We start from the raw sequence: 12,012 nt of genomic DNA on the forward strand, positions 1-12,012 counted from the left end.
AGGAGATTGCAGATGAGGCAGGGAGTTCCGTGTGATGGGTTCAGTTGCAGCAGGGCTCTTGAGAGGGCAGATACTGAGTCACTGCTGTCTCTGCTCCTGGTGTATTCTTGTCCGTTCCTTGGAGATACAGCGATTACACAGTCCTCCTCTTTCCCAGCCCCCTCTAGGTCTTTGATAATGATGCTTCCTATGGTCGGGTCATTCACTCCCTGCAGGGAGGTCTTTTGGTAGCTCCTTCTCCAAGCAACGCACCTCCGGCTCTAGGATAATGGACACAAGCACTTCCAACCTCACCTCACCCTGGTGAGATGCCCCACCCTAATGCTACTCACTCTTCTTTGGCCAATCCAGCCACCTCCACCTTCACCTGGGACCTCTGCAGAATAAGTCAGGCGCCAGGACCTGTGTCGCCCAGTTTCAAGGACGTAGGGCACGCTCATACGAGGACTGCCCTTATTAAGTTGAAGGTGAACTTGGAGTCCCTTCTTTTTCAACTGTTCCGTGGGCAGAATCTCCACATACTCGGACCCCTTTCCAGAGGTTAATCCTCCCCTTTGACCTCTACAACCTCCCATGGGGATGGGCAATCCGGTGGCCAAATGATTCCCCCATCCCTCCAACGTCCCCATCGCGACTTTCATTCTCTTCTCAAGGACTGTCCCATCCCTGAGATGTGTCCGATTGTTAGGGAGGGGGTGTTCATAGCGTGGGGCGTTGGATCAGGGGATCTGAACCATAGATGGACGGCTGCGGAAATGTCAGAGCCTTGGTGGTGTCCGTGTTTTGAGAAGGGACACTGCTGATGCGGATGTGGGTGGTCAGCCTTGTCTCGGGATCTGTCCGTGGTCCTGCCACTGTGTCCGGGCTCAGCATCACAGATTCCTCACGCTGGTCTTTCTCTGGATCCCAAGCGCCTCTGACCACCTTCTCCCGTTGCTTCTGCTTGCCTCCTGGTGGGATTATGGAGAAATCTTACCTTCCTCACGGCCTCCCCAGGACTGGTCGTTCTAGCACCATATTGAACTCAGAAGCCCCATCAGAGACTGGCCTTCTTTCTAACCTGTAATCTCCGAGGCGAAGTCCCCGCCTCTATTCTCACTCCCATCCCCCACCTGGGGTGGCTGTTACGCACTCATCTGATGAATTGTATTCGCACTCTCACCCTATCTCCCTGCGCCCTCTTCCTTTGGAGGTGTCCGTCTGCAGCTCCATGGGAGGCACTTCCGTTTGATGACAGAACCCTGCCATTGATCCCAAACTCAGCCTAGACGTCTTCCCCACTCAGCCCCCCAGGCAGCCTCAAGGATAAGTTAGAATGGATGCAATAAATGTGACCTTTTGTCATCAAGTCAGTAGCTAATGGAGAGGCTCTAGAAAGGAGATTGGACAAAACAGAGTGTATAAAATTCAGCAACAGGCTCTGGGCTCATTGATTATGAGAGATGGGGTGCATTCCTGCACTTTTCTAAATCTCAGTAGCCTCGTTTACAAAATGGGCATCGTTATAGCTCCTGTACCTCCTAAGTCCATTAGGAAGATGAAGAGAGCTGATACCTCAACCAAGCCAGATGCACGGCCGGCAGCATCCATGTCTCCTTCCTCTTCGGGCTTGCTAGATGCAGGTGGGGCCGGGTTTCCACAGGTCACTCCTCCCCGTAGTATAAAGCACTTAATAACAATCAGAGCGGAGCGTTTTCCCCCAGTATGAGATTAGCTAACAGGAACAGGAAGCCAGAGGCTGGGGGAGAATTGCAAATGCCATTATTTTTTCATTTCCACAAATTGGGTTGACGGACAACAAGGCATCTGAGCACATCCTGGGGGTAGACTTCAGGCTTTAAAGATGACGCAGGCAGTCAGCTTCTTTGGAACCGCTCGGGCTGATTGGGATCAGCCTAGAGAAGCATGGCATCTAAAGTCAGGGGTGGAAGGGTTCTTGATGTCTCTCTCCTTCCGTGGTTCTCAGTGTGGGTGGCACCTTTGGTTCTGTCCCCCAGGGACATTGGGCCATTTCTCATTTCAGTCTGGATGGCAGTTCAGATACACAAGACCCCTTATCTCTCCATCTCCAGTTGTACAGCAGGGCTCTTCCTCTGTGTTTTGTTTTTGGTTTTGTTTGCTTTTTTCAGGCTGTCCCTGTGGCATATGGAAGTTCCCAGGCTAGGGGTCACATTGGAACTGCAGCTGCCAGCCTACACCACAGCCGTAGCAACATTGGATCCAAGCTGCATCTGCATCCTATGCCTTGGCTTGCAGCTGCACTGATCCATAACCCACCGAGTGAGGCCAGGAATTGAACCTGCATTTCGCAGAGATTATGCCGGGTCCTTTACTCGCCGAGCCATAACGGGAACTCCTCTTTCTCTGTGTTTGTGTTGTCTGAATTTTTGGTTGTTGTTGGTTTTATTTCCTTGATGAGAACCTAGGCATTCTCCTCTCAATGATATCCAGTTTATCTTTATTCTTTTTCTAAATTGAGAAGCCCTCCCCAAACCTCCATGAATTTGCTCTATTCGTTTCAGAGCACAGAAGAGTGATCCCCTCCCTCATTCTGAATTCTTTCTTTTTTTTTTTTTTGCCTTTTTGCCTTTTCTTGGGCCGTTCCCGCGGCATATGGAGGTTCCCAGGCTAGGGGTCAAATCGGAGCTGTAGCCACCGGCCTACACCAGAGCCACAGCAACATGGGATCCAAGCCGTGTCTGTGACCCACACCACAGCTCATGGCAATGCCAGATCCTTAACCCACTGAGCGAGGCCAGGGATCGAACCCACAACCTCATGGTTCCTAGTCGGATTCGTCAACCACTGCGCCACGACAGGAACTCCCCATTCTGAATTCTTGCCTCTGGTTAAAGTGGCTTAAACGCTTGTGAGCGTTTTTGACATCGTGGCTCCCCTGACATGTATTTCACTCCCTGCTGTCTGAGCCCTGAGGTTATTCCCATGATTCACGGGAGCCTGCATCTGAGTGGAGTCCAAGCAATAACCCACAGCCACGCAGAACAGGCTGGAGGTAGGCAGACCTGGGCCTAGCATTTCAGTTTTGCCTTGTGACTTAGGACAAGTCAGTTGGCTCCTGTTGGCTTGACCTCCTCGTCTGTAAATGGAATAACACCAGTTGTGACTTCGTGTAATCATCACTCTCATTAAGGGAAAAGGCATTCTGTTTGGGTTGCAGTAGGGCTGCAATAAACTGTTGGCAGAATTAAAGTGACCGTGAATGTCAATGACTTCCTGGGACTCAGGGGTACACTCTGTGTCCCCTGTGCTCAGGTTTCTTCTTGGTAAGAGAGGAGCCCGCTACTTGTGGGTGGTTTATGGAGTCACACTGGGCTCCATGGATTTAGTTAATTCTTTTACGGAGCATTCGTTTGCACCCCAGCTCCAAGCAGCAGGATTTCTGGGAAGCAAGGCCATTAGGATGTGGGTCTGGGGCCCCTCATCGTCTCTCCGTAGGGGAAGAGGAGGCGTCTCCTCTGGGCATCCTCTGAGCTCTCTGCTCTGCTCCCAGAAGACGCTCGATCCAGATGTTGCCGTGCTCTGTTCCAGAGGCTCGCCGAGGGCCTGAGTGCTTGGCATGCCGAGTTGGAGATGGGCACTGGATGCCTTTTATTCAGAGAGAAACCAGTCTCCTTTTTACAACCAAAGCCTCGGTTTATCTCTGTTGGTCCAGGTGGCTTATCTCTTGGGAATCAGATGCGTACCAATTACAGAACCCTGGAGCAAAGGCGGGGGGGAGTCCTTGATGAAATTCGTAAGAATCTTTAACCATTACTCTTTGGGGGTCATGCCTTTGTTTGTTCCATCAATGATCCCTTTGCGTAGGCAAGTCTTTGACCGATTTCTACTGTTCGCCAGATTCTATGCTTGGTGTTAAGGGTACAAGACGGAATTAGCCGCAGTTCTTGCCCTTAAGAGGTAGGAGCCTGTAGAAGATGTAGAGGTACAGGGAAGGGCTGTGCTGGCCGTCTGGGGGGGAGATACAAGAGCAGGTGGGGGGCGGAGGCCCAGCGGGCTTCACTGTCGAGCCCGGAAAGGTGTCTGGGCACCGTTCCGTCATTGCAGGTGACCTTGGTGGGGGTGACAGCAGAGGGCGAGTCCCAGCTCTGCCGCGTAGCAGCTGTGCCATGTCCCGTGAGTCCTTTTCCCTCTCCGAGCCTCCGGTTTCTCCCTGGCCAGCCAGGGGAAAGGCAGTTTTTACCTAGCAGAGCAGAGGACTCGCAGGGGTGGCACAAGGGGACGCGTGCCCAGGGTTGTGCAGGGCGAGAGGTTGCAGTGCGGAGGCCTGGAGGACACCCCCCCCCCACTCATGTGAGTCACCCCCTCGTCTTCCAGGCTGAGGGACGTGGCCGGGGTGCCTGTGATCAGCAGCCGCGTGCTGGGCCTGCACTTCCACCCGCGGAGAGGCCTGCACCACCAGGTCCCCGTCATGTTCGACTATTTCCACCTGTCGGTGATCTCGGTGACCATCCACGCTGCCCTGGTGGCCCTGCAGCAGCCCCTGATCAGGTACGAGCTTACAAGCCCTGTGGGCCCAGGGGTGGGGGTGGCCGCTGTGGGATTCTTGTTGCGCTTTAGTCTCCGACGTGGCCGAGAGCAGGCCAGGAATGATCAGCACAGACCAGAGGAGCTGCTTCCAGGCGGGGGTGGGGGTGGGGGCGGGCTGGGGTGGCAGGGACAGCTGGAGTCCAGAGGATGCGGCAGGAAGCCCCGGGGCTGAAAGAGTGAGACTCCTGGTGACCGCACCTGATCTGGCTTTCCTCCAACTGGGCCTTATTTGAAGAGTCATCTAACATCCCTGAAACACTCTGTCTTCATCTCAGGAATAGGAACACTTGGTGTTCCCACTGGGCCTCAGCAGTTACAAACCTGATTAGTATCCATGAGGACCAGGGTTCGATCCCTGGCCTCGCTCCGTGGGTTCAGGATCTGGCGTGGCCATGAGCTGTGGTGTAGGTCGCAGACGTGGCTCCGATCCTGCGTTGCTGTGGTTGTGGCGTAGGCTGGCAGCTGCAGGTTTGATTCACTTCCTACCCTGGGAAACTCCCATATGCCTCGGGTGTGGACCTGAAAAAGACAAAAAAAAAGAAAAAAGGACATAAACACTCCTGTGTCCCGTCCACGTAAGATTTGGTGATGCTCACGGGAGGACGGTGCCAGACGCACGGTTTTCTGCCCCTCCGCCCGTGGCCATTTGTTCGAATGCAGGACCCGCTGAGGGGCCCCGTGCTCGCCCCTGGTGTGAATTGTCCCAGAGTATCTCCACGGCCTCCTGAAGCCGTAAAGAAGAGGGACAGCGCTGACAACAGCGAGCACTCTGTCCTGTGCCCAGATGTCCTTGAACGGGCACCTGGCATGGCCAGAAGGGGACATCGACTCACTTCAAAACCTCCCACAGGCAGTTTCCCATTGTGGCTCAGCAGTAACGAACCCGACTAGTAACCATGAGGATGCGGGTTTGATCCTTGGTCTCCCTGGGCAGGTTAAGTATCAGGTGTTGTCATGAGCTGTGGTGTAGGTCACAGACGCTCCTTGGATCCCGTGTGGTTGTGGCCGTGGCATAGGCTGGCAGCTATAGCTCTGATTCAACCCCTAGTCTGGGAACTTCCACATGCCACAGGTGCAGCCCTAAAAAAAGCAAGAAACCAAAAAAAAAAAAAAAAGCAAACAAACCAAAAACCTCCCACATGCACGTGGGCCGGAGGTGCGCGCTTGCGCAAAGAGCTATTTGGGGATGCGATCTTGCAACATGAGCTTCTGGAAGGGAACTTTCCCAACATCCCTTTCCAGGACACTCCTCTGTGCTGGGGGTTGACATGTGGGGGGGGGCGGGGGGGCTCCACTCCCCACTAATTGTTGGGCAGGTATCCCTGTCCCCATTCCCTTGGGTCAGCCAGGAGGAAGTGAGATCTTAGCCAGGCCACGTGACCAGGATGTGCCTGCCCCCAGTCACCTGCGCCCACGTGCTAAAGCCCCATCCCGGCTCCGCTTGCTCCTGGGGCTGTGCCAGACACTCTCTGTAGAAAGTTTAACCTTCTGACGGAAACGGTGCTTTGCAGATTTGTCGGCAGCAACCTTGCCAGACAGGAGAGCAGATAGAAATTCACCATCAGAGTTTAGGCGTCTCCAGGGATGGGGGTAAGAATAGAACTGTCTTCTGTTCTCTGGATTTTGCAGGAAGGATTTCTATTAGTTCCCTCCCAGTGGTTGGGAAAAAAGGGAGCCTTTAAGGTTATGGGAAATACCAGTCAACTAGGGCAAAGCTCTAGTTTTTCTAGAAAAGCCGTGTTAGCAGCAGCTGTTAAATCCAGGCAGGAAGGAGCAGGTGTGAAGTGAAAACTTAACTTCCAAAGATGCTTCACTTCCCCGCACAGCGACGAAGGTCTGTTTAACCCTCAAATGAGTACACTTGGAGCTCACCCGAGGGGATTCAGCTACTCCGAGCTACACTTAAGTCATATAACCAGTTGCTTTAGTCACTGATGTGCCCTGAATGTGCCATGGGCACCTCTGCTCGGACACACAGTGCATTTTTTCTGCGGTGTTCCTTTTACCCATCTTCTGGTTAAACTGTAGACTCCCTTTGAATCTCAGTTCTAAACAGAGACATGATCATATTATAGCTGATTGTGTTTGCGGTATTATCAACAATAGCTATATAAATATAACCATGGTTATATTAGATTTTGGTGTATAAAAATCTGTGGTATTAGCGACCATCGTGGCTGGCATTTATTGAATCATCACTGTTGGCCAGACGTCGTACGTGGAGGCGTACTTGGCTAACCTCATGGAATCGTCAACAATAACCCCGTTGTTACGGTTGCTGGTATCAACCTTGCTGAATTATGGGCAGACAGAGGCACTGGGAGTTTTAAGACTTGCCTCGTGGAGCTTGTAGATGCTTTGGGAGTTCAGGCCCTGGCAGACCACTTGATCAGCAGCCTCTTAGCCTCTTGACAGTACGATTACCGAAGTATTACCTCTAACTGTCCTCCCCTTCTCCCAGTTTGGCTTATAAGACGCTCTTCTGGGCTCCCTGGTCTGAGCCACCCCCATCCTACTGCGTCTTCCTCCTTCCCTGGACGCAGATGTCTTTAGGGTGCGGGCTATGCCTTAACCATCCTGGCCACCCTGTCACCTAACACGCTGCTAGGCGTGTGGCTTTAGCCCCCTAAGTATTTGAATGGGTTAAACCAAAATATAATGTTAGCTTTATTTCCCTGTGGTATTTTGATTTGGCAGGTGGGCTTCTGGAATGAAATGCTTTCACAAATACTTCTTGAGGCCCTGTGATGGCGATAAGGCCGTCTGAGGCTACTGGTTATCAAGTCCCCTTTGCCATCAGAGACTTGGACTCCCCCTGGGGAAAGAAGTCATGCCTATGACAGAACATTCACTGTGAATGTTAGTTATTCCCTTAGGGTAACTAAGGGAATGTAAGTTAACCCTTAGGGTATTAAGTGGAAGGGATCTGAAAGAAAGGGAGAATGAGTTTAAGGAGACTTTATGGATGTATCGACTGGTGAAAATCAAAAAGGTTAAGGGGGAAGGAGATTATCGTAAACCCAAACCAGATGAATTCAGGTATCATAGGCTTTTCTAATCTCCCTTGATCCTAAAATGGATGTTGCCATCACAGCAAGCCGGTTGATCTTGCGAGGACCTGCAGAGGTGGGCGGGGCCTGTATCTTTGCTGGCGGAATCGACACAGTGTTTCCAACTGACATGGAGACAGAGCCTCATCTCTCATGAGTCTTTGATGCTCACATCCCGGGAGACTCTGCCTGGATGTTGTTTTAGGTTCTTCCACAGAAGAACAGAAGCATGGGGAGGGGTCGGGGCTGCAGGATCGCGTTCTAGGTTATGTCAACCAGAGGCGTGGGGCGGGACTCCGACACGTCCGATGGAGCCTCCCCCCATCCTGTGGTCAGGACCCCGCTCCCCCTGCCCCTGCGGTCAGGTAACCTCTGCCTCACTGTGTCTCAGCAGGCATGTCATTGGCATGGAGTGGGCCTTTCTTTCTACACATAATAGGATGTGGGTCATCCTTGACCTCCAAGCTCACATGCCAGTCATAGCGGCATCCAGCAAAGTGCCCCCCAGCCTCCTGGGGGGCGAGCGACTCCTTCTAAATGACCAGCCGCATGGGCTCCCCAATAAGACGGTCAAGGGAGTTGACTCAGTGGCACCATCACTTGCCTTACATCTGTTTAGAAAACTTAATATAAATGTTCAATTCTTTCGATTCCCTTCTTTTCAGTTTTACTCGTCCAGGAAGAGGCCCCTGGCTCGGCAAAGGTGGCCCAGACACAGGACCAGAACAGTCCAGCCTCTCCCTGGAAAATCTGGTCTTTGGAGCGGGATACTGCAAGCCGACTTCCTCAGAGGTAATGTCTGTGGGGGAGCAGGGACCCCAGGACTCGCAAACTTCACTTAGCCGGGTGCGGATGTTTTCCGAGGTTTCAGCTTCTCCCCGACGCCCCATTTAGGGATGTTCTCCTCTGTCCTTCCCCTTGTCCATCCATGCCTTCTTTTAGTTGCTGCTACATCCATCGGACATATTCCTAATGCCAGGCCCTGGGGCGGATGCAGGGGGTAGGGTCTTTTCACGGCATCGCTTCCACGCGGTCCCTTGAAGAAGACAGCGCCCAGAGGACGTGGGACGTGTTGTGAGCGGCTTCCCCCAGACTGTGTGTAAGCTCAAAAGTCTGCTGGCCTTGAGCTTCTTTCAAACCTGGCTCCGTCCTCCACTTGCTTGCTTCCGTGAGCCTCAGTTTTCCCATCTGTAGAGTGGGGCTGCTCATTCTTAATAACCTCACAAGGCAGTAAGTGTGTCCATTGCTGTGATGGATTTAAAGTGCTTAGACCAGCACTTGGTGCTCCGTAGGTTATCAGTAAATACGCCCATCAGGTCCTTCCCCTTGGTCCTTCTTCCTGAGAAACACTGTTGTTACTCTTCTCTGATGCCCAGGGCTTTGGACATGTGCAGCATTTCTCTCTCCAGACTTCTCTTGAGCAAATGCATGATCATTAGTATTGGGGGCCTGCTCAGAAATAACCAGATTGTATTTGTCTGGGTTCACCAGAAAACAGAATTAATAAGAGGCCTATGGAGAGTGACAGTGGAGAGAGCCAGCCAGCAGGGGTGGGTGTGTTTATATCATCACATGAGGATGGGTGGCTTCAGGGGTCCAGGATGGGACTGGGGAGGGATGGAAGCCAAGGACTCCCTTTGCAGCCCCAAGGCCAAGCACGGACCCTTCATCATTAGTGGATGCTGCCTGCATCCCCGAGTCACCCTTGCTGCAAGTCCAGCACTACTGCAGACTCCCCAAAGCTTGACTGAAGGCTTTGCTCTGATGGCATCACAGCCCAGCCTCTCCCTCTGCCCATTGCTGCATCTTACTGCCCACATGAGCTGGGCCTGAGGGCCTCTCCCGTAGACCCACCTGAAAATCGTCAGCTCACACTACTTCTCAGGGAACGCCGCCTGGAACATTAGGGAACGTCGGGGGTCGTAGATCAGTTCAGAGCATCTTCGGAGTTCCCTCGTGGCTCAGTGGGTGAGAGATATGGCTGTTGTGGCTCAGGTTATGGCTATGGCTAGGGTTCAGTCCCTGGCCTGGGAACTTTGACATGCTAGAGGTCTTTCCAGAAAGAAAGACAGAAAGAAAGAAAGATTGAAATGAATTTTAAAAAACCACAGAGTTCCCTGGTAGCTCAGCAGGTTAAGGATCTGGCCTTGTCACTGCTGGGGCTTGGCCACTGTGGTCAAGAGGGTTCAGTCCACGGCCTGGGAACTTCAGCAAGCTGCAGGTGCAGCCAAAAGTAAGTAAATAAATAAATAAAATTTAATTTAAAAAACCCCACAGAGTTCTCTATTGGCTTAGTAGCTTAAGGATCCGGTATTGTCACTGCCATGGCTTGGCTTACTGCAGTGGCGTGGGTTGGATTGCTGGCTCAGGAAACTCTGCATGCCACAGGTGCAGCCCAAATTAAATAAATACATAAATAAAATTTAACAACGCGCTGAGTTCCCTGCTGACTCAGCAGCGTAAAGATCTGGTGTTGTCACTGTATGGCTCTGGTTATGGCTGTGGCACAAGTTCAATCCCTGGCTCAGGAACTTTGGCATGTGGCAGGTCTGGCCATAAATAAATAAACAAATAAATATCTAAAAAACCGCAGACTTCCCTAGTGGCTCTGCAGCTTAAGGAGTGGGTGTCGTCATTGCCATGGCTTAGGTTACTGCAGGGGTGTAGGATCGATCCCTGGCTCAGGAACTTCCACAGGCTTCTGGTGCTGCAAAAAAAAAAAAAAAAGACGTCTTGGGCATTTCCATCCCAAGAGCGAGGGCTTCGCTGGCACCCCAGGAGCACGGGGATGGTTGTGATGTGGTGTCCCCCCCGAAGGAACTCTAATGCCTGTCCGCATGTCCTCTAATGCCGCCCTCAGAGGCCACCACCTCTGCGAAGGACCCTCTGATTTCCTAGGGAGGAATTCTCTTGCTCTCTTGGCTCCAGGCATCTCTGTCTCTCCTCCGTTGGGCTCTGAGCAGCTGGAGGCAGAGCCTTTGCCTTCAGTGCCACACCCTCAGGGCCCAGCACCATGCCTGGCGCCCATAATTCGCACTCAGGAAATGTGTGTTGAATGAATGATTGAGTCCCACGTTCATACTTGGCCTCAGCGAGAGAGCTGAGCCCCGCGCCGCCGTCTCTTGCTTTCCTGGCGGCAGATAGGAAGCAGGGGGCGAGCCTGAGGATGAGGGCCTCTCCTTGGACGTGCGGGTACCATGCGGGGCTGCCCTGGGAGACTGTTCCGAAACCCTGGCCCTGGCGTGGGGTGGGGGGGGCGCTGTACATCCTTTCAGCCTACCTGCTGCTCTTACATCCGAGGAGGCTGAGCGCGACCCAGCCCCACCTCTACCTCAGACACTGTGAGGACAGACAGAAGAGTCTGGTTTCGAACACCTGCCATGTTCAATACTCGGTGACATGGGGGCTCTGTTCACCCTGTGGCAATCCGGGCTCCTCAGCCCTAAAATGGAAGAGTACCTCTATTTTAGAGAGCATTTCAGGAGTGAATACATGTAAAAACAGTACAGAAATAGACTCATTGCAGGCACGTGATACAGTCTCGGTTTTTTTTTTTCTTTTTTCTTTTCCTATTCTTCTCTTGGCTATTTTTGGGGATATGTGTCAAAGACGACATTCCCTGTCTTAAAGAGTCAGATAAAATAGCTTCTTTGTGGGCGCTCAGCGGTGAACTTCCTCGCAGAGCGCAGCTCAATGGGTTATTTTCAGGACCCGATGCTTTTCCTGTGTGTCTTCCGCTTGGGTCTCCTCCAGGGATGTGGGCTCGGAGCTGCGTGCCCACCCTGGGCCTTCCCGCGGGCACGGGCTGCCAAGCAAAGGATACATCCACTCCCTTGCCTCCCTGGGGGGCCTCTGTCCAGATCCTCAGGGACCCCAGCGCATTAGCAGATCACATGGAAATCCAAATTCCTGCAGATTGCGGCATCAGCTGGAGGGATTAGAGCCCAGTGCTCCCTTCAGAATAAGCCTTTGCAGAAACCAGAGATTCGTGGCAAAATGAGCTGACGGGCGTGGAAAAGCCTGGGGAGGCCGGGCCGCTGTGTCACATCCCGCCCCTCCTCCCACGCCAGGCCCCTCCTGGCCCCCAGCCCCACTCCTTCCTGCAGCCCCTGAAGCAGCTAGAGCTTCAGGTTTGGGGTTGGAGGCAGAGCGTGGGTCCTTTTCCTGAAAACCAGCCGCTTTGCCCCGGGGGGATGTCATTGTCCCTCTCCCGCTCCTGGCTTATCTGTCAAAGAAGGATACTAATGCCTGCCTCACAAGGTTGCTGAGAAGATTAAATGAAGTAAGTGCATAAAAGCCTGGAGCCTAGAGCTTGGCACAAAAGTACTCAATAAAACCCTCTGCTGGGTTGGTTTTTTTTTTTTTTTTAGTTTATTCACATAATTAAATCGAGTGTTATTCCAAGAGCCCCAGT

General features: G+C 52.6%; 1 protein-coding gene across 7 annotated transcripts in view; it reads left to right on the forward strand.

The window, feature by feature from the left end:
• FAM135B (family with sequence similarity 135 member B) overlaps window positions 1–12,012 on the forward strand; it is a 289,315-nt gene that overhangs the window by 198,730 nt on the left and 78,573 nt on the right. For all 7 annotated transcript variants that reach the window (XM_021088864.1, XM_021088866.1, XM_021088868.1 and 4 more), the window contains 2 exons: window positions 4,336–4,509; window positions 8,264–8,390. In XM_021088864.1, coding sequence (XP_020944523.1) covers window positions 4,336–4,509; window positions 8,264–8,390 — 301 coding nt within the window. The remainder of the gene's footprint in view (window positions 1–4,335; window positions 4,510–8,263; window positions 8,391–12,012) is intronic.

This window comes from Sus scrofa, chromosome 4 (genome assembly GCF_000003025.6).
Source record: "Sus scrofa isolate TJ Tabasco breed Duroc chromosome 4, Sscrofa11.1, whole genome shotgun sequence".
NCBI lineage: Eukaryota > Metazoa > Chordata > Mammalia > Artiodactyla > Suidae > Sus > Sus scrofa.